Source organism: Acanthopagrus latus, chromosome 23 (genome assembly GCF_904848185.1).
Source record: "Acanthopagrus latus isolate v.2019 chromosome 23, fAcaLat1.1, whole genome shotgun sequence".
Taxonomy (NCBI): Eukaryota; Metazoa; Chordata; class Actinopteri; order Spariformes; family Sparidae; genus Acanthopagrus; species Acanthopagrus latus.
In genome coordinates, this window is record NC_051061.1 from 12,295,002 (window position 1) to 12,317,782 (window position 22,781).

General features: G+C 42.3%; 1 protein-coding gene and 1 long non-coding RNA gene across 4 annotated transcripts; one reads left to right on the forward strand and one right to left on the reverse strand.

The window, feature by feature from the left end:
* The first annotated feature begins 5,036 nt into the window (after positions 1–5,036).
* grid2ipa (glutamate receptor, ionotropic, delta 2 (Grid2) interacting protein, a) lies at positions 5,037–22,708 on the forward strand. 3 transcript variants are annotated; one of them, XM_037088970.1, is made up of 19 exons: positions 5,037–5,760; positions 7,267–7,352; positions 7,791–7,860; positions 8,341–8,637; positions 9,283–9,434; positions 9,644–9,805; positions 10,253–10,359; positions 10,454–10,601; positions 11,936–12,267; positions 13,526–15,934; positions 16,572–16,659; positions 17,276–17,365; positions 17,513–17,709; positions 17,814–17,969; positions 18,352–18,468; positions 18,572–18,701; positions 18,900–19,018; positions 19,140–19,304; positions 20,194–22,708. In XM_037088970.1, the coding sequence occupies exons 1-19, from the start codon at positions 5,474–5,476 to the stop codon at positions 20,272–20,274; spliced, it is 5,193 nt and encodes a 1,730-aa protein (XP_036944865.1). In that variant the 5' UTR covers positions 5,037–5,473; the 3' UTR covers positions 20,275–22,708. The 3 variants fall into 3 exon arrangements, with proteins under 3 accessions (XP_036944865.1, XP_036944866.1, XP_036944867.1); XM_037088971.1 differs by having other exon boundaries at positions 18,382–18,468; XM_037088972.1 differs by lacking the exons at positions 18,900–19,018; positions 19,140–19,304; positions 20,194–22,708 and having other exon boundaries at positions 18,572–18,756.
* LOC119014104 lies at positions 18,370–19,023 on the reverse strand. The gene is made up of 3 exons (XR_005072882.1): positions 18,890–19,023; positions 18,543–18,767; positions 18,370–18,421 (listed from the first exon to the last, which is right to left on the reverse strand). It is a non-coding gene; the product is annotated as an uncharacterized LOC119014104 (long non-coding RNA).
* Positions 22,709–22,781: the final 73 nt, after the last annotated feature.

The window sequence follows — 22,781 nt, forward strand, 5'->3', positions numbered from 1 at the left end:
CCTCCACTGAGGGAAGAGAAGATTTGTCACTCACTTCCCTCTCACTGCCGAGTGACGGACGGTGACAAGGATTATTAGCTAACGGTGACGGAGAAGAACCCCCACCGTGCTGACCTTGACCCCTGGCTTCTTTGGGAGAAACAAACGATGGGAGCAAAGAAGGAGCGCTGCCCCAGACGTGAAGCTGGAGCACAGCTGACGATGCCACCCGAGGATGTTTTGGAGGTGTGGAGGGATGCGAACCACAGCCCCTCTTCCAGCCTGCTCCCTCCCTCTCTCTCATTCTCTCTCTTCCTCCACCTGGCTGCTTTCCGAGCCTACCGCGAGCGCTTCTGAGATCCAGGACACCTTCCCTTCTCCTCCGTCTTCTTTCCCCGCTTTGTCCGTGAGAGTTTTGTTTGTTTGTTCAGACTAGATGGGGACTCACCGAGATAGCGGGAAAGGCATTTGCATTAACTGAGCTCAGGCACTTCCTCAACGCCCCAAATAACCATGGAAAGGGACAGGAGCCTTTCCAGACACTTTCGGTATGGCACTTTTCCTTTGATCTCGGCAGTGTTGGCTGCGCTTTGTGTTGTTTCTGCTGAAGTTGCTGAAGTGTTCTTGTGCCACTGCTCCGTGTGTGTTTGTTATCAAAGTTTCTATTCATGATTTTCTTTCTAGAGTTTTTTTCTCAGAATGTAAAAATATGAAAATCTGTGCTGGCGCTATATTTGTCTCCTGAGTGGAAAACTCGAGTTAGAGTTTTAGAAAACCTCAACTCTCCTACCGCTTGTACTGATAACGATTTCTTGTTATGTTCTTGTTCCCGAGGCGTTTCTAATTCCTCTCTCTGTTTTCGAGCCACGCTCTGTGTTTGCAAATTCATAACTGGCTCAGCTGTCAAAGTGGTCTGATAATAACGGTTCTTGCAATGAGTTTCCCAGCTGATTACAATTGTCATTCATCCCTCTGTGAGCTGCGCCCTTGATCCACCCCTCCTTCAGACCTAATTATAGACTCCTCTCGGCCTCCTTTATAATTGAGGGCATCCCAAGGCCTACATCCAACTTCAATGGAGGAAATCTGTGAAGTTTCTTGCTCACTGGTTTTGGCCGGGTTGCAAGATTGAACGAAATGTTCGTGACATGACGGAAGTGTTAGAGCTAATAGAGGTGATAGACCCAAGGCCCTTTGACGATCTTTAATACTTAATTAATGGCCCCATTCTGTTTAGTTTTCCCTATCCACCGTTTGTCTGAGCAACCATGGTGATGTATGAGTGTTGTTTGGAAAAGTTCTGTGCCCTACATAGCCTGTGAGCGTATTCTAGCCTGCCTCATTCCCTAAAGTTACATGACCCTGGCCTAGAAAGAGTTCTAGTTCTCCACTTACTCTCCTTTCTGTCACATTTAACTGCTTGTGTCTTCCAATCTATCTCTGGGACTCTTTCTGCTGTTCCTCGTATCGCTTCATCGCCCCTGACAGCTTGTCTCCTCGTCAATCTATCTTTGATCATCTTCCATCTCTTTCTCTCTTTGTCACTCAAGTTTACCAAGTGCAGATTTTTTTACCGCATGGCATTGTCTTATTACTTCTTTAACTGGAGCTGTCATAGTTCTCCTCTTGCTATACAAAACTTCCCCTCAAGATTTAACATTTCAGAGCAGGCTGGTGTCGCAGATAAACACATTCCTTGTGGGAGGCGTTGACTTTTTGCTGCATTGCCATAGCCTGCACTTCATCACTCTCACCTACATGCACCACCTCCCTTGGCTTTTATTTAAGCGGATGCCTCCATAGTAATCAGATGAAACAGTACCAATAGAAGCCATTATCACCTCAGTGATGCCCACGCTGAGTGACCAGGGTTGTACTAAATCTTTTAATGCAACAATAAGCTTGCAGACAACCAATCACTGCCTCTCTTAATTGTAAAACACAGTGGTTCATGTAGTCTTACATGGTCCAAGTTCAAATTCAATAACAATATCACTGAAAATAAACACTTTGATGAAATGTCATTGGCTACATGATGCATCAATCATCTGGAGGCTCAGTGATCTACAGGAAAACTAATTGGCTATCGTAGGCTCTAGGTCGGGCATATAAGCTCATATCCCCTCAAATGAGCTGTCAATCAAATTGCTGCCATCTCAGTATCTCCTGTGTAAAGGTATTATGGCATCTGGTGTGAAGAGTCTTTCTTTTACAGATAAAAGCTTGAAAAAGCATCTGACATAATTCTTTAAACATGTCGTACCATGTTTTTGACTAAATATATTACTCAAATGGATCTAGTGGACATCTGAGAATAAAAATTTGAAGTGCCCCTGAAACACCATGACACTTTATTGGTGAGTTGGCAAAACCTCATACATTCTAGTTTGTTAGCTTGTTTGTCTGTTTGTTGATTTGACCTCCCTGATGTGGTTTTATCCTGAAATGACAATCTAAGCTGTGTAACGATGTATGACATGACTTTACACTTAAATTAAGGCTTATTTGTTTAGCTGTGTTAGTATTGTTTGGCTAGACGGTGGGCCATGGAACTTAACGGAGATTAAATAAAATGGGACCCATGATTAATCCCTGTGGTACACCATAATAAATTTACTGTTATTGCCAGATATTGAAAGGTATAGAAACAACATAACAACAGCATAATCCAGTCAGCATTTTGGTGGGAGAAAAGTCAAATTTATCTAAAATGATCAACAGAATGTAAAGGAATAACAGTTTTGCCATGATGACGTCTATTCATTTTTTCAAAGCATGTTTAGCAAGCAGTGCAAACACCCGGTGCTTCAAGTCAGCTTCTAGATGTAACTACTAGCTGCATGGCTAATTGAGCTAATTAGCTAATGGCATCATGTAGCGGTTATTTGGATCATATGTTGCCTTTGTTGAGAATGAAATAAACAGGTGGCCAGTTCTTAGATAAAGCACCTCTTAGTTATAATAGCAATGATAAGAAGATGATGTTGCAGGGAGAAGTAATAAAAGCAACATAACAATGATGCCAATGAAACAAAGTAGGTAAAAAAATAAGATCAAAAGACGGCAGAAATCGAATTAAAGAAAAGAAAGAACAATCAATCAATCATGAAATACAATACACACACACGTATAGACTGGGGTGTATTTTGGTGCATTGGAGAAAACGTGACCTCGAGTGTAATCCCTGTGGAGAAAACATGATAAAGTGCCCTCTAAGCTGCTCTTCCAGTACAATTTCTGAGTGCTGGTGCCCTTTTTATTGTTCGGACCCTGCCCCTAAAAGATCCTGAGTCTGCCGTTAACTCAAGCAATGTACTCAGAGATTGGATTCCCAGAGAAAACATTACATGCTAATCCAGTGGCACACACACACACGCATACGCATAATTATTCAGCTGTTAACTCAAGACTCCCATTATGTGACTGTAAAGTGTGTGTTTGACTCCACAGGGTAGCGACCAGGATAAATTGTGGAAAGAACAAACTGTACTTTTGCTGCACACTGTTGACTTAATAGTATTAAGGGACAAACGCTCTTGCAGTATACTCCCATGAATGAGATGCAACTGTGTCACGCTATAATGGGACAAGAGGATAGCAAAGCAGCCTCGGGATATTTATACTGTTTGTATGATCAAATGCTGCTGTTAATTAGATTGAGAAATCAGTTAATGCTGAGGGGAAATGCCATTGTTCTCCTTTGAGTCTTAGATGGTTACTAGCTTTCCTTAAATATGTATTTATGTTATGCACAGCTTGGACTTGGATGTGGTCTCTGTGTGTGCTCGCTTGCTAAAGCTTATTAACTTATCAACTTCAGCAAGTCAGAATTGTGTCTAGGTAAGAAGTCCCCAGGGGGAAATTATCTGTTCACTACAATTATGGATTGTGAAATATTGATATGGAGGCGGCTCAGCCTCATTCGTCACCCAACCCCCACTATATTCTTTCATGAAAGTGTGGAATCATCTAATCCTTGCCTCAGAAACAGCGTTCCCAAACGTACCTGCAAAAAGGGACCATGGCAGCTTTGAAAAACCAAACTGCACCACCGAGCCTTATCCTTAACGGTGGTGTTTGAGTAAGGAGTTGTTCTATGTATCCGGATGCACTCTGAAAAGGAAAAAAAACAACAACAAAGCGCTCTTTTCTCCTCTGCACAGGGGAAGTACTCTGGAGATTCATGTTGAAGACGGATAGACAGAGGCTTGCGCTGAGGATGGGGGCAGCGTCGTTTTGCAGGCGGGATGGGGAGGAAGATATGCAAAAGAGAAAAGGGACAAATGAGGTGCGAGATTGGAGGTTCGCTTGAGTTTGTGCGTGCAGACCACAGATAAAAGAGAAAGAAAAGAGAGGGAGAAGGCGTCCTACATTGATAGGAAAAAAAACACACCCTAAAACACTTTTACGAGACACAGTTATTGGCGATGATTCTTACATTTCTGGGTCATTTCTGTTGTTTTGTTATGTAATTTCTTCTTGTTCTTGCAGATAATTGGCCAAATATAAACAACAAGCAGCAGACAGCAGGGCTGCAGGAGAGCTTAATGGGAGTAGACGTCTCAAGCAGACAGAAACATCAGTAACGAATGTCAAGACTGCTTTCATTACAATTTGGCACCGATGCAAAACAACAACCTTACAGGGATGAATCTGTCATAAAGAGGCAGCAGAAGCAGCCAGGGCATCTGAAATAGAAGCCTTCTTTGATGAGCCTGATGCAGACACAGTTTTTTAGCCAACACTATTTGTTCTCCCTCCAGTCTGCATTTCCAGTGACAGTACAGCTTCTTTTCATCTACATGTGTGCAGCGTACGAAACAGGCTGGAGGGAGGTGGGCACACCGCGCCCACAGAACCACACACAAGAACACACACACACTGATATCTACGAGTGGCTGAGGGTGGGTTTTTTCCTTTAAGGAGGAAGAAAAAAGGCATGGGGAGTTGATTATGGGAGGGGATGATAACACCAGCAGGGCGAGTGGAGGAGCGCTTCCTCCCAGAGGTGGCTCTGAGCTTCCTCCTGTTCGCATGTGAGCCTTAGTTAGTGAGCAACTCTTACCTGCAGCTGCTACTGTGTCAGGACCACACAAACACAGCTCATCTCTCATCTCTTTCATGCTCTCACACACTAATGGTGGACCGGCCCCTCCTACCTGCCTCGGCCCTCCCACGAGACGATATGGACTGAACTATTTTTGAGCCAATTAAGTGGATCCTGCAGCTGGAACAATACGTAATCAGAGCAAGGATCCCTCCGTTTTGTTTTTTGGGCGACGGATGCATTGAGAGATCAGGATGAAGGATTTGGGATTTTGTGGGGATTTTGGCTGAAACGCTGCTGTGATGTGATTCTGTTGTTGTTTTCTATTTGTGATATTTTACTTATGTAGACAATAAGAATGGTCTTTTCAGTGAAAGCTGGACATCCCGCTTCCTCTGCCTCCCTTGAGTCTTTCTCCTCAATCTGAGCTTTTTCTCTGAACCCACAATGTTTGCCAGGATCTTCATTCCCAAGAAGCACCGGGAGCGTTTTGACGAGGTGGTTTCCCAGAGCCTGATGAGCCGGCTTAAAGGGCGGAGCTTCAGCGACCCCAGCCGTAACCACCTCCGCCGCAGCCGGAGCGAGGATCACCCCGAGCGCCTCCTGGTCTCCACCCGCGCCAGCTCAGTGCCACGCACCCACGCAGAGGAAGGCGTGGCCCCCCCAGCCCGCGGCATGCGCAAGACCACCTCGCTCATTGCTGGGCATTCCAGCGGCACCACCACCAACTGCAGGTCTGTGTTAAGGGTCATCACAGATGTGTATTTGACATGATTTTCCTCTCTCCTCCTGTCTGTTTTAGTTCCCAGCACAGCTTTTGTTTCCCATCGGCTCATCATCATTTTTAGCTTTGAGAGAAAACACCCTTACTTGAAAATAACATTTGTCAGATCAAATTTATAACCCCCCGCACTGTGACAGGTCTGGCTGTGTTAGCCTGGGACTGACTGCATGTAATTTAAGATGAGTAGGAGTTAAGTGAAAAATAGATCCCTCTCTGGGTACTCCAATGGAGCATAAACCTATTTAGAAAGTCATGGCTGTCCTGTGGCTCTCTTCGTACGAAATGATGTTTGCCCCCTGTCATGTTTTTACAAAGCAATGACAGGCGAAATGAATTAAAAGATATGGAAAAAAAACAACATGTAAACAACATGATTACAGACATTATAAACAACATCTCTTCAAACTGCAGGAAAAAAGACCCCAAAGAAACTGTTAATCTCCTCTGTGGCGCTGGCTGATGAGGATGTCTGTCTATTATGGCTCCCGTGGGATTTACTGTCCATATTTAAGTAGGGTTGTTAATGCAGGATGTGAATTTAAAGTAGTCTGCTGAATATGGAAGTGGAAATCTGCAGGAGGTCACAGTCGGGCTCAGTTTCTTTCAGGGCGGGGAAGAGAGACCTATTAGTTTAGAATTATTTTTATTTGTCTCATTGCAGAAAACATTTTGGGACAGATTTTTGAGCACCATGTACAGTGAGCCATCGAGATGAATGCATTTTACTACCTTTACTTACAATTTCTTTGTGTCCACTATGTTTAACAGAGCTTCTGTGTTTATTTTAGTCTTAGTATTTAGATGACAATTCATATTAGTTTGAGTCACATTAGTGTTATTTTTATACTTCTTAGATTTTATCGAAAAGTCATTACATTTGGGTCAACTTTTTGTCAAAATATTTTCTCTCTTTAAAGTCACATTATGTAACTTTTTTTTAACCTTAAGATAATAGCTTCGAAATCATATTGATGGTGTTGTTGTAATAGGGTGAATGGCGTCTCTGTCTCAGCCACTCCACTCTTGTTTCTGCACTATTCACATAACATTGTTATGATGTCATGAGTTACATGACATCTGACAAATTGTTACAGACCTGGGATTTGTGTTGGCGACAGTGATGTTACACTCAGAATCTGTAGGGGGCACCAAATTGCACAAAATGCCAATGTCTACATAATGTTGCTTTAATATACAACCTGTTATAGTTTTTAAATTTCAAGGATGTATTTTTAGATTGTCAAGTCTCGCATTAGTCCATTTTCAAACAACAAAATGATGGTAAACTTTAATGGTAAGCCAAGTGTTATTTAATTGTAGGAAATCATAAAGATTACCTAATGCAGCAATTACCTGAGATAGGGCTGAGTATTTTTACCTGCTTTCCTTTAATTTCATATGGCATCTTGTTATTTGTTCATCTTGTCATTGATAAAAGCTCAATTTGTCTCTTCAGGACAGTCAGAGTGTGTAAGGGCAACATGAGTTTTGGGTTCACTCTTAGAGGCCATGCTCCAGTGTGGATTGACTCTGTCATCCCCGGTAAGTTAAAATGTGTTCATCTGGGTGTAAATAATCCAGCCATTGTCATATATGAGTGGTTATATTTATTACATTGTTATTGCTTTACTACAGCTATTACATTTAACAGTAATAATACTTTGAAATATCTCTACAAAGCTTCCAAACACAAACTGTGCAGTTATTTTGAGGTCCTGCTCTGGTTAAAATATGTGATTTTCTTCTTGTTCCTACAGTTGAGTATTTAAGCTTTACTGTGTAGAATGACATACCTGCAGAGTTTAAAGCCAGTAGGCTGTTTTTCATGTTTATTGTTAAAAGTGTACATTTTTTTGTACACACTGAAAATCATTTTCAGGATTTTAATGTGGAAATTATACTTTTTTCTACAATAGCCATGTAATACATTCAGTACATTAAAGAATTAGTCAAATCGGACGTCTTTTACTCTGTCTGCAGGAAGCCCAGCAGACAAGGCAGGTCTGAAGCCAGGAGACCGTATCCTGTTTCTTAACGGACTGGACATGAGGTGGAGCTTTCACCCACATTAACTTTACAAATTCTGTGCAAATTTATGCCCAAACTCTGCATTAAAACATGCTGTTTTTGAACTGATACAATACAAAAGGATTCAGTTTTCAAGTAAACATAAATATTGTAATCCATTTTCCCCTGATGAAGATGTTTTGTTGTTTGCAGAGCTAACAGAATTGTTGCTGGGATTGAGAATCTCTTTTCAGATGGGTTTGGTAGAAAAGAAGCCGTTTGAAGGAAAAAGCTAAAAGAAATAAAAAAGATAAAAAAGCTCCTCAGAGAATGCAAAATGTTTTAAACTACAGTGTATGTAATGCCCCCTGCGGAGTACAGAAGGTTCTTCGTAAGTTGCTTGCATCAATAGCGGAAAATTACTGATTACTACATAGTAGAACGTAAAGTTTTAGAGTTTTTTTCTGTGTGTGTGTGTGTGTGTTTTCATGTGTCTCCATTCAAACCGTGTGTCTACCTGTAGGACCTCCTCCCATGAGAAGGTGGTGTCTATGCTCCAGGGCAGTGGTGCCATGCCCACTCTGGTGGTAGAAGATGGTCCACCGACTTTAACTCTAGCAGAGCAGGAGCTTGCAGGGGGCGGCATTCCCACAGAACGTGCCCGCTCACCTGTGCTCAGCTCACTGCAGTGGGTGGCAGAGATTCTGCCCCCCAGCATCCGGGTTCAAGGCCGGACCTTCGGACAGCAGCTGGAGCACCTGCTGACTATCCAGGAGAGGTACACCATCTGCAAGGCTCTGGAAAACTTCTTCCAGCACAGGTAAGAAAAGGAAAAAGGGGGAGTCGGGTAAGACAGAGAGACTGGATATGAAGTGATATGCAAACAAGACAAAATAATTGTTATATTTTGCACTTTTTTTCACACAACACCCAACACAACACAATAAGATATGACACCATACAACATGATGCAGTTTGATATGATACAATACAGCACGATACGATACGATACGATACGATACGATACGATACGATACGATACAATACGATACGGTGCTAAATGATACAATACAGTGCGATATGTTTCAATATGATGCAGTACAATATAGTATGATACGAAATGACACGATACGACATGGCAGTTCCATTTACACAAGTTTAATATAGTTACACATATGGTACAATTTAATGATATACAAAGCACATCAAACTGTACATTTAAACATATCATTATCATTATATCTTCATTATAATTATCAATAGATCCTCTGAATTCAGATTCAGTGATATCATTTCACAATGACTGCGGTTTACCAACAGCATAGACTAAAGTATAATTCTTTATCCTGTTGTGTTTAACCGCTCGCATTGAGTAAATGTAGTACGTCTGTCTCCAGTAATTTTTGTCCCAGCTTTGACCTGCCAGGCGATCTCTCTCACCTTACCTTTTTTTCCATGGCTTCAGGAATGTTGACACTCTGATCGTGGACGTGTTCCCGGTGCTGGATACTCCAGCCAAACAGGTGATCTGGCAGTTTGTTTACCAGCTGCTGACCTATGAGGAGCAGGAACACTGCCAGAGCAAGATCTCACGCTTCCTCGGATACAAAGCGCCAGGTATGTGCACACACTTGTCCCTTTTCAATTCTTTTGATTTTTGTCCCTTTTTAAGGTCTTTATGTGTGTATGAATAAAAGCGGGAATGTGTGTGAAATGAACGCTGTCATGGGGGAATAAATTCACCGGCTCAGATCAACTCAGGTGCTGAAGCCCTTCATACACCTTTGCCTCTTCCTCTGCATTGCCGATATGTGTGTGTGTTCCAGTTCCACCACCACCACCTCCTCCTCCCCCTCCTCCGGAGCCCGAGGTTGCCCCTGAGCCCCACCGGCGTAGCAGCTCCATGAGGGTGACAGGGACCACGTACAGGAGCAGTGTGAGGGGACGTAGCTCTGATGACCTGGTCATTGGCACACACTTGGGCATGGGTACAGATCTTTATTATTTTCATTATCATTATCAGAGGCTGCACTAACACTATAACCACCATGATTCTTATCAACACCACCATTACTAATCTCAGCATTCACCTTATCCTGTCATTATCCTTTTATAGCACTGTTTGCTTTTGTTTACAGCTGTAAATCATGGTAGTTTTGTCAATGCTGCACATAAGATTCCATATAATAAGTAATGGATTGACATGTAGACAAAATCACTTGGTTCACTCCTCCATTATTGTTCCAAAGATAGGCTGATCGCTGCTAAGTGGAGCTCGGCCCAAATCAGCCCAAGCCCTCATCCTAAAAACCGGGCCAGAGTTGGCTCCTTTTTAGCCCTCTGGTGTCAGACAGCAGCCAAATGTGCTCATCTACAGTCAGCTAACATGGCTACCTGGGTTGTAATCGCTCGTACTAATGGGTGTATTGACCTAGGCCTCCGGGCAGAGCCAATGCTGGAGACAGGGATGAGGTTGGCTCCAGGAGAGAGACAGTCAGGAGATGGTACTTCCCTTCCCGAGACTCCCAACAACCTCACCAACGTATGTACCGAAGTCCATCCTCACGGGAAACAGCTTAGAACTCATCATCATTAGGGCAAGAGGTCTTACTCTGGTTTCTTTTTCACCATACAAGCTGTCAGCAGTGTACGCTGAACTGGAGAACATGTATTCATCCAAGAGATCCAAGTCTCTGAAGAGTCGTCCCCCTCCTGACCCTGAGAGTTTGCTGGATTTGGAGCCTCCCTCGCGCACAGCCTCCCCTACAATACATGCTAATACAGGTAGCTGAAAGCATACATTTACACTAAACTCATAGCAGCTGGAATTAGCTGATATACTGTATAGTATGACAAACTTGCTGATCCACTGTGTGCGTGAGTGAGTTAGTGAGTGTGTGTGTGAGAGAGGGGGATAACAAAATGTTAGAAATGTACTGCAGTGCAAAAATTATAAATCCCAAGGCAGCCAACCCATTTCTGACTCCACCAAATATCCTTGAATTTTAGTTTGACAGAATTCTTGATATTTCGTGCTGTACATAAATATAGAGCATGGATAGCAGAGTTTCAAAATAACCCACTGCTCTCAGTCAGTGATCACTTTTAAGTTTTGTTAAAACTGGACCTGAGTAGGAAAGGTCAGAGCTGGCATCACACTTGTGGGGGAGGAATCCACTGACACCTTGATATAGAGCAATTCTTAATTTGTTGCAGTCTTTAACTTAATTGGGCCCATTGTTTGTCTCTCTGCAAGACTGACCTGGCAGTGTTAAAGGGGCGCATGACATTGCATACTAAACCAGAAGTGAGGTTTCTTGCATTTTCCATTGACAGTGGGATACACAAGTAACACTTTTTACAATAAACTCGACTGAGAGACATTTTTTGTCATCATGTGATTGTTTTGTATCACATTATGTTGTGATTTCTGACATGTACTTTTTTTTTTTTTACAAAGTTGTTCAAACTACTTTTTTTAAATAGCTTTATTGAATTAAACTTGATTTTCCCTAACAATGGGTTAGAGTCAGGTAGAAGGTTGTCGAATGTAGTCCAGAAACACTGAAGCTCCTACGGAGGGTATGGAGATGGTGGCGGTGGAACTAGAAAACACACAGTTAAAAACCCCTTGCAAGCAAAAATGTGTTTTCTGCAATGGTTCCTTTGGGAGATATGTCCGGTGTACTTTAGTACAAAACCCAAATGGGTAACTTTTCTTGTTTTTTTCCATCGTGGAAGAAAAGCCTCTTCCCCCTTACGTGGAACGTATACTTTGCTATACTTTGGTATACTTTGTGAAATCTTCAGATTCCTTTGAGTTGAATGTGCGTAGATAATATAAAATTATACAATTATTATTGTTATTATTATTAAGTACTTCTGTACTTCTTTCTGTCTGTACAAATACCGGTTGAGAAAACGTGACCACACCTTACTGAATATATCACCTTGACCATGATTTTCACTGATATACTTTTTATTTGTTTTATTTTTTGTTCTATTTAAGCTGAAAGTCAGCAGAGAGATATTTCTGAGAGGCATTGCATCTAAATGATGCTTCAGAGATTTAGCTGTGTTTCTATAGCTGGACACTGTTTATCTCATCCTTATTCCAGGTAGTCGTAAAGGCCCCCCACCTCCTACATCCTGGCCGGAGCCTCTCCCCAGCCCCCCTCAGTCACAGTTCTATCCACCAGGGCTGACAAGCCAGACAAGTGGGGAGTCCAATCCCTACATCAGCCTGGACAGTCCCCCTCCTTCACCTCCAGAGCCTCCCGATTATCCCTCTAGTCCCCCCGCCCACCGCAACAACAAGCGGCGATACACCTTCTCAAAACCACCACGGTCAGAAGACACGGATCGCTTTCTGGATGCGCTGAGCGAGCAGTTGGGTCAGAGGGTGGCCATCGTTGATGACTTCCTGACCCCTGAGAACGACTATGAAGAGGTAGGTTCACAGGAATGCATGTGTTACTTATGTGAAATAGCTCTGAGGTCTCATTTAAAAATATTGATCTGATAATCTGACTACTGCTGATTATGTGTTCAGTTATCATGTAACTATAATTACATGTTATTATTAGCTCTCATGTTATAATGATCTGAATCATTAACTTTATTTGTCTGCATGCTGCACCTGACTGATTTTATTACTTGAAATGGTGGGTGAACTAACATCACCAAAACCAAAATTTCATATCCAGAAAGTTATGAACTTATCTAAAAAAAAATAGTTTCCAACATACAGCCAATTCTTTGTCATCTTACTGAGACCTGTACTCTTTCTATCCTTTCATGTGGTGCTAGCGGGGTAATTCCCCAGGTACAGCACACTGATCTCCAGTGGTAATGTAATGTAAGCTCTGCGTAAAATAGGACAGACCTTTAAACACACAGAATGGGTACAGAACAAAATGAGTGGAACTAGGTTAAGAGAGGAGTCTTTTGTGTAAAATACAAAGCTCATTTAAGAGATGCAACATATTTATTTCCCTTTTATATTCCACTTTATATGGTTTGTGTCCCTTCATGATGTTTGTGGCCCAGTTCTCTCTCGTCTTTTTCGCCAGTCTTCTCTGTGTTTTTACATTCATGAAGTAAAGTACCTTTTCCCTTCTATCTCTAGTCAGTAGTCAGTTTTACAGTTCTTAAACAGAACTGACACTGGAAGTCATCTCTGCAGATTGCTGCTGCAGTCAGGCTGATAAACAGGAGTGTAGATAAATCCCCTTTTCTAATCCCAAAAGATTAAAAGTAATCTCAGAGTTCTCCTCCCATAAGTAACTTGCCCTGGATCAAAACAGAATCTGGTGTGACTGTGGAAGTTTGTACAAGAAGGTCCAGTTCATTGACTTTGTGTGTAAACTAAAATTGGCCTTCTTCCTGTGGGAACACACCATTCAAGCTGTAATCAAAACCTGCAGAGAAAGTGTTTTTAATCTATTGATGATTTTTAATCTACATGATTTAATGTCTTATCCATTTTTATACAGCTTTTGTAAAGAAATATATTCAGCAGATCCTGTAGAACCTGTCCAGTTTTAATAGAAGCTATATGTATTTGAGAATTTAGCATTTGTATTTATGAACAAAGTAAAAAGAATCAACACATTTTTGATCAGCTCATTTAGCCTGACAAGTAAAGAATTGTTAAGTTCCACTTTGGCAAACACGGGCTAATGAAGTGTAACTGGTGTTAATGCCAGGATATTGTGCAGATGGGCTTCCCAGATGAGGATGATGAGGACAATGAAGAGGATTTGGGGGTGGATGAAGACGAGAATGGCGGATTTGTTGCACCAGAGCTCAGTAGCCCGAGCGATGTGCAGAGTAGCAGTGGAGAAGAGAATGCCTCTTCCCTCACTTACTCTTCCTCATCTGACCACATCCCTCCGCCCCCGATGACACCTCCACCACCCCCGCCTGTACAGTTCAATGACCCTCCTCCTCCCCCTCCACCACCTGCACAGACTCAGTCTCAGCACCAACAACAGCAGCAACCAATCAGCTACACCCCTGAACACTCTCCAAGAGCATATGTGCCCATTCGGAGGAAATCTGGACCGCCTCCTCCACCTCCACCCCGCAGTAATCCACCACCTAAACGCCACTCCTTACATAAAGTGATCCCCTCAAGAGAGGACCTGCAGGTCCATGCTACCATACAGGAGCTAAAAGCCTACCAAGAACAACAAGTCTACCAGGAAAGACAAGCCTATGAGGAGCAACAAGCATACAAGGAGAGGCAGGTTTTTGAGGAGCAGAAAGCCTATGAAGAACAACAACTGTTCCAAGAGCAGCAGGCCTATCAGGAGAAACTTTTCAAAGAGAGACAAGCATATGAAGAGCAGAAAGCCTATGAGGAGCAAAAAGCTTTTGAAGAGCAACAGTTGTACCAGGAGCAACAAGCCTACCAAGAAAGACAAGCATATGAACAGCGCCAAGCCTACCAAGAACAAAAAGCATATGAGCAGCGTCAAGCATACAAGGAGCAAAAAGCATTTGAGGAACTTCAAGCCTACCAGGAACAAAAAGCTTATGAGGAACGTAAAGCCTATGAGGAGCAAAAAGCTTTTGAGGAGCGTCAAGCCTATGAGGAGCAACAAGCGTACCAAGAGCAGCAGATGCACCAGATCTACCAGAGCCACCACTCGATGCCTAACCAGCCAACGCAACAGAAAGCCCACTCACCACTGCCTCTCCAACAACTCCACCAATCCTTACCCCCACTTCCCTCACCAGACTCCACCCATCACCACGCAAACCATCCTCTATATATGATGCGCCAGGCACAACAACAACAACAGGCCCACCAGAGTCATCTTAATCGACGACAGTCCCGTTCTGCCCCACCTCCACACCAGCCTTCCCCCCAACCAACAGCCCACCCCAGCCAACAAGCTCAGTACTCTGAGGGCATCTACCAAAGCCATCAGGGCATGAGACCCCAGCCCCACCATTCTTCAGCAGAGATGCTCCACCAGATGCACCAAGCCCCAGCCCATCACTCCTCCACCGAGATGCTCCATCAGTTGCAACAAACCCAGGCTCACCACGCTTCTGCAGATATGATCCAGCAGATTCAACAAGCCCATGCACACTACTCATCTTCTGAAATGCTCCACCAAGTGCACAAAACCAAGGCCCATCATTCTTCAACAGAGGTTCTGCAACAAGCTCACCAGATGCAGCAAATGCAGCCCCACCACTCCTCAACTGAACTTCTCCATCAAGCTCACCAGATGCATCGAGGACAAGCGCACCATTCTTCGACTGAGCTGCTCCATCAAATTCACAAACCCCAGGCCCACCACTCCTCCACAGAACTGCTCCATCAAGCCCATCAGATGCATCAAACTAAGCCCCATCACTCCTCCACAGAACTTCTGCATCAGGCCCAGCAAGAGCCTGCCTCCCTCCCAGTTCAGCTAAACCGGGACAGCCACTCCCATCAGAGCCGGAGAAGTCTAAAAGGTCATAATCAGAGCCAAGTGTCATCACAAGGGAGACACCAGGAGCAGCAGAGCCACCAGACCCATCATCCCCAGCCCACCAAACCCTCTCCCCAAAGACCCCACTCTATACAGCAGACCCACCACCACTCCAGCACACCTCAGATCCACCACATCCACCACATGACCCCACAGCCCCCTCCACAGGACTACCAACACCAGATTCATGTCATCCACCCTCCCCAGCAGCCACACAGGCCTCAGCCTCTCCTCTCCACCTTTCAGCCTCTCCAGCCACATCAGCCCACCCTCTCCACTTTCCAGCCTCTGCCCCAACACCATCAATCCCAGCACCAAGTCCAATCCTCCACCCAAGCGACCCGTCCACAGTCCCAGCCCTCACATCACCTGCTGCAGTCGCCACACCAGCCGCAAAGTCAGTCCCACCATAAACAGTCCAACCCCCAGCCCCAGTCCCTCCCCCATTCCCTATCTGATCCCTCAGAGCACCTGGAGCCCCCTCCACCCCCACCTCTGCCCCCACCCTGTTCCCCTCCACCCTTGCCCAGGGCTAGGCTCTCCAGGATGGACTCCAACCACATGAGTGTGAAGAGGTTGCGCTGGGAGCAAGTGGAAAACTCAGAGGGGACTATCTGGGGACAGGTGAGCTGTGTGGGGCATGGGGAGCTAGGCCTCTAAAGGTGCAATGTGTACTTTATGGCCAGAGTTTTAGATAAGGGTTAATATTCAACTAAAATTATTAACGGAATCTTAGGGAGAAAGGAGTATCAGTTTTTACATTATATCGAAGATGTCTATATGTTGTGTTGCAGAAATATCCACTGAAGTTACCAGCTATGCACGGCCCACCCTGTCTCATAGTAGTACTTACTACCTGAACAGAAGATAGTAGTATAGTTTTCATAGTCTGATAAATAAACCAAATCAGACTCAACAGAATAAATGTCTTCTCGTCCTGGGATTTAGACTCCTGATTGGAGCCGCTGTAAATCACCTCTGTACTGTATCCCATGACGTCAAATTGACCTCTGTCAGTCGGTGTTTGCTCCTAGGCTTACTATGCTAACTGGCTAGCTATAAGTAATGTAGTTCCATCCAGATAGCTACTGCAAAGAGTATAGTCAGCAGCAGTTGACAGTTACTCCGGTTATATGCTGCCTCCTGACAGGTGGCCTTAACTTACACATTGCTCATTTAAAGTGTAACACAGTCCAAATAGATAACAATATAACAGTCATGAAATTATAAATGATGTAGCCATTCATTTCTTCTTTGATAGTTGGGAGCAAATTCTGACTATGACAAACTGCATGACATGGTGAAGTATCTGGATCTGGAGCTGCACTTTGGGACACAGAAGAGCTCCTGTGAGTACAAGTGGCTATGCGCATAACTGCAGTGCTTTAAATGGAAACAACTAAAGATCATAAGCTAAAATGTAAATAATTCTGGATTAATATCCCATTCATGTCTGCAGTTCATGGCAAATGTATTGATCTTAGTTGGACAAGAATGACCCATACAGTTTAGTTCAAATGTATTAGGCATATGTAGGTTAACTCAGAGCCAATGATAGAATGAAGTGTGCTGGAAAAGAAAACAGGTCAGCTCAGAAGTAAGCAGCAGTCGCAAAAACAGCACTAGTCATATAAAGATAAAATGACAAGTTACAAAAAGAACATTTTAAATAAAAATGGAATGAGATTAATAAAATATATCACTATATAAATATATTAAAACTAGAATAAGGATTGCATGAGGATTTGCATCATTATTTCTCAGCACATCATTATCCGGGTTCTTGAGTTGGATTATTTAGTTCCTGGTCTTTTCCCTCAAATTTTTCTGATGCTAATTTTGGGAAGTTTATTCTACAGCTGTACTCCTTATAATTTGCTAACTTTTCCCCTGTTTATCTCTCTTCCATCTACTATGTACCTTCATGACATCTGAGCATTTTACTAACAATGGTCCCATTTTTAGTGCCTGCTCCAGAGCCAACCCCCCAACTAGAAACGTTTAAGAAGAAAGATGTGATTGAAATTCTGTCCCATAAGAAGGCCTACAATGCCTGTGAGTATATAAAGACACATGGTAAATGTTATTTTAAAACTTTGTCATTCATCCTCATCTTTTTTCTTATTCGCTCAGATTTAGAGGCTCATTTATGCTTCACAGTCGGGAATTAAAATCCCTCTTTATCTCCCTTTTAACCTCTAGCCATCCTGATAGCCCACCTGAAGCTGTCTCCTGGGGAGCTGCGTCAGGTGCTAATGAACATGGCCACTGACCGCCTGGAACCATCCCACATCAAACAACTGCTGCTGTATGCGCCCGATGCAGAGGAGGTGAAAAAGTACGAGGAGTACAGACAGGACCCCAGCAAACTCAGTGAGCCGGACCAGTTTGTGTTGCAGGTACAGTCTGTTGGTTTGCATGTTACAAGTGTTTTCATTACCTGAGTGTGTGTCATTGCCCACGTGCTGTATTTGTGTTTACCGTCTTGTGCGTTCTCCTTTAGATGTTATCTGTGCCAGAGTACAAAACCCGCCTGGAGAGTCTCCTCTTTAAGTGCTCTCTGCAGGAGAAGACAGAGGAGCTGAGGGGATCATACGACTGCCTCTACAAGGCTTCGCTGGAGCTGAAGACGAGCAAGAAGCTGGCTAAGATACTAGAGGTAGTCTACCCTGCTGTGTTAGTGATGATGTGAAAGTGCTGTTTTGAGACATCTCCACAGACAACCTCCACCTGCACTGTGGGAGGTGGTGTTTATCCCTCAGCTAGAACAAGACATACAGTAAAAAGAGTTGCAATGGTTAGTTGATTAATCAATTAGTGGCTCGAAAGACATCCAGTCTGAAAATGAATTAATTGTTCCAGTTACAGTTACTAGATCCAGCTTCTTTAATTTGAGGACTTGCAGCTTTTCTTTGGCATGTATGATAATAACTGAAGAATCTTTGGGTCACTTGTGTCACTTTGGGTTCTGAGAAAGTGTGATTATTAAAGTTTTTCAATTAAAAAAATAAAAGATAAATTAGTTGTTGACACAGCTACAGTTCTGCTTGCTGCGTCCTGTCTTCCTTCAGTTTGTGCTGGCGATGGGGAACTACCTGAATAACAGCCAGCCTAAAACCAACAAGACGACAGGCTTCAAGATCAACTTCCTTACAGAGGTACATCATACAGTACATTAACCAAATGTTTGTGTTTTCTAAGCAGTCTTTCTCATCATATGTTGCATACGTACAGTTAATAACGTCCTTGTGTCCTCTGCAGTTGAGCACAACTAAAACAGTGGATGGGAAGTCGACATTTCTTCATATTCTGGTTAAATCGTTATGTCAACACTTTCCTGAGGTGTTGGATTTCTCCAAAGATTTAACCATGGTTCCTCTTGCAGCCAAAGGTAGATTCTTTCCTTTGATGTGTCTCTTCTGTATCTTAACATCATGTGTCTGAAATGTCTGATCATCTTAAAATACACAGAGGTCATAATTAAGATTTAGGTGTTATTGTTTAGTTTTACTCATGTTTGTCGGAGATTTGAAGTCTTCTTTCCTTCTCCATTTACCATTTACACACACACATGCACACCTGTTTATAGTAAACCAGAGGACTATAACGTCAGATCTCAACGACCTGCATACGACCATCCAGGACATACGCTCAGCCTGTCAGAAGATGCCTGCAACTGCTGAGGACCGCTTTGCTGTCGTCATGAGTGTATCCTTCACAAAACTGCCAAAGAGTGGCATGACATTAAGGCGTAGACTATTTGAAAGACAAACCCATTGTAGTTGAAGAGATGATGAAACTTGTTGTCCCTTGACTCCAGCATGTGCAGAACTTCTTGGAGAACAGTCACCCAGCTGTTCAATCTCTGGAGTCCCTGCAGCAGAGAGCAATGGAAGAATTCAGCAAAACTGCCTCTTATTTTGGAGAAGACGGCAAAGCCACCAACACCGAGGCCTTCTTTGGTATCTTTTCTGAGTTTATGGCCAAGTTTGAGGTGAGCAAGAAGGATTCAGACATTGATTTGTTTAAAAAAAAAGAATAGAAATCATGTTAGCAACTTATCCTTTGTGGTTCCTTCTCAGCCTGCCCTCAGTCTATTAAAATAATGGTTTAAAAACGCCTTTCTTTTCTCTTGATGAACAACTTTAATAGTTGCAGATAAACACTTGCACTGTGTCTGATGATTACCTCATTACCTCCCAGAGTATACTCTGCCAATGTTTTGTTTTTTAGAAAGCCCCATGCAGTGTGTTTAGTAATGAGCACTGGCTGCATTTCATCAAAGATATAGAGAAAAAGTCTGCAAGGCTGCAGAGCAAGTAATGAGCTACATACAGCAACAGGATCAGTATGTTGACACTGAGTATTCAGCACTGTGCTGCACCCTGGCATGCCTTCATGTCTGAAAGGGCTCTTTTCTCTCTAGGAAACCAGATCTGAATAAAGAAGGCAGAATTTTCAAAAAAACTAATATGAGCCAATTAATTACAAAAAACAACAATCAGCAGCTCTGAATGAGCACAACATTCAGATCTATGTATTATTCACATTTAGCTTTCTCAGGCACAAACTGTTTTTATCATCCACTTGTTTTAATAGTTGGGTCATGGACCCTGGAGTTAAAGGTATATTCACACATGTGGGGGTTCAATGGCCACCAAATATATTACATATGTATTATACAAAAATATTGATCCTTGGATACTTCTTCAATACCATGTTTAAAATCCATCCAATCAGTGTTGTTGTCGTACATTGTAAATGGTTAATTAATACTGTTTAGTTGCTTTAGTTTGCCTTTATCAAATTTTGATTTATGTTTATAAATGATTTATAAAGCATTATATATGTTGGCCTACAAACCTGTTGTTTCTTCACCACAGAGAGCTCTCAGTGAGTGGCAAGCAGCAGAAAGCCTGAAGAGCCCCAGAAGTCCACGAATGGCCTCCCCACTGGCTTGGTAACATACACACACACACACACACACACACAGACGCGCGCGCACGCACACACACACACACACACAGATGACTATTATGTACATGCACACACATGCACAATCGCACACATGAATGCACACTTCTGAGCAAAAAAACAAGATTTTATGTATTAATGTGTTGTTGGTGAAATCAAGGAATGGAGAAACTTTTACATCAAAGATGGACAATTTAGCTTTATAAAAGTGGTTGTATCTACTGTGCGTCTTTCAAAATCTAACAGAGTTTTCCTAAGTCTAAAACCTAAATTGCTTAGACGTCTTTATCTATTTGAACGATAGTTACTCAGAAACTTCTCATAGTTTAAGTTTTCTTTCTTTAAGCCTGAGTTCAGGTCTCCTCTGTAAGTGTGTTATCACAGTCAAAACCTTGTCATATATCTATGAATAAGACAGATTTACAAGAATACATTTTATCCTGAAATAGACAGTTAATTAAAACACACTCACATCGACATGGTGGTTTGGAAGAAGCCCCTGAAGCAGTTTTCCTGTTAGTTTACATGTTGTGTGTTTTTGTAAGTTGCCCACCACACTGAATGTAACATAAGTTCTTTACAGACTAAGTGTAGCTTATTTTCTTTAGTGAATATTAATTTAAATCAGCTGTCCTGATGATGGATTGTTTAATATACTGCATTCTATCTATCAGCTTTTTTCCCCCAAATTCCTGCCATAGCAGTTACAGCCATATATTAACTTTTTTCTAAATGGTATTTCTCTTGTATGATACTTAACATTTAAGGCTACTACTTTGTATATATGAGACATTGTCAGTGGGAAGTTGGCACTTAATATTTGTTTTTTCTAAAAAGACAATTTAAACTGCTCTGAGGATCATTTCTAAGTTGTCTGTGGTCATTAGCGCACTAATTACAGGAGGCAGGAGTGGGATTATGTGGAGCCAACAGCGGGCAGTGTGCAATATGTGAGGAGTGTTTAGCTGTGTGCCACTGTTCCATATTATACTCTTCAAACTGTTACAGAGATATTGTGTTTGTACTGTAAAGAGGGTGGATGTAAAGATCACTGGTACAATATGTATGAAGCACTTTGTTATGTGTATTTATCACCCAAATATTTATTTTATTGACTGTGTTAAATGAACTGATGACCATGACAGCAAAGTCATTAAAGGGGCAGTTCCCCCCAAAATATGTATTTTTCCTTTCACCTGAATTTCTGTTATTGTTTTTTAATACATTTTTTTTGTTTTAGTGTAACTGAATTTTGTATCAGCTGTAGCAATGGAACTTGGACGGCCCACAGCCTGTAGTGCTCAAAGCAACAAACAAAAAAGAAGGGGGGGTTCCTACACGAAACTGCTCCTCTAGCATAATTTCTTGCCGTTCTTAATTAGCGTATTTGAATGAAGAGCAAGAAGAGTCTAAATCAGTTGGTGGTTGCATTGCTCAGCTGGTCACACACAGGAGTTTCACGTCCTGTGTTGTTTGTGCCCAAATAAATAATTGTTTTATTTTCATTGTCACATAAAGCACAATGATTTCCTAAACCTAACCAAATAGTTTTTGTTGCCTTAACCTAACAAAACGTCTGACTCTCGAGGCTAATAACAGTCGTCATTAGTTTCTGTGCCCAACTTAAGCACAGAGTGTCATTGTTTGAAGCTTAAGGCCACTGACCAAGCTGTCGTATTTTATGAGCTGAGAGTGGCCAATATCTCCAGAACTCACACCAAAACAATTTAGACAGATAAAAAGCCCTACAGGTAAGAGCAAAATATGTATTTTCAATTCTCGGGGGTGAACTGTCCCTTTAAGTTTAGTGTAGTTGATGCAGTATTTTGCATCACTTTCAAACAGTTAATAATGCAGCAAACCAGTTTCTGAGGCGTTCCAGTGCTGTGTAAAACATAAAGCTTAGTCTGCAAGAGATGTTTTTAAATAAGGAGAAATTATTACTATAATAGCGTGTGCAGCTCTTAAAGAGTCAAAGCTGTTTTGTTTTCCTGATGATTTAAGTTGCTTTTTTCTTCTTTTTTTTTTTGCTCAAATGACAGAATGTAAACCTCTGAAGCATCGCTGTCCATTATAAGGCCTATAAAGTGTTAAGTCTGTATTTTGTATTGTATCCTGACAACGCTGATGACTATAAAGAGTGTTATGAAATCTTCCCCTGCCTGAATGTCTGTGATTTATGATGGAGTTGTGTTGTCTTACAGAGAGATACAACTCTTTATCTACTAGTTTATTATTTACAGTACAAAGGAAAACACAACCACTGCCTTCATTTTTACTTGTTTCCGCAACTGTGTCTTTACAACTGCTGCTGACACACCTGACATTGCTGCAATCAGTTTATCAGCCCTGACGTGTATCGTCCGGATACAAAAACACCTTCACTAATTCTTATGTCTTTCATTATAAGGGTTTGTTACGTCTTCTGTGTAATTGGACTGCATTTAAAACTCATTCAGAAATCCTTTAACGGGTCGTGTAAACACCGCTCTGTTGG

What these genes read in the sequence shown, in the direction of transcription:
- grid2ipa (XM_037088970.1), top strand. Translation starts at nt 5,474, where the DNA reads ATGTTTGCCAGGATCTTCATTCCCAAGAAGCACCGGGAGCGTTTTGAC. An exon ending in GATTGACTCTGTCATCCCCG is followed by an intron (nt 7,353 to 7,790) that starts GTAAGTTAAAAT and finishes CTCTGTCTGCAG; the next exon opens with GAAGCCCAGCAGACAAGGCA. An exon ending in CCTCGGATACAAAGCGCCAG is followed by an intron (nt 9,435 to 9,643) that starts GTATGTGCACAC and finishes TGTGTGTTCCAG; the next exon opens with TTCCACCACCACCACCTCCT.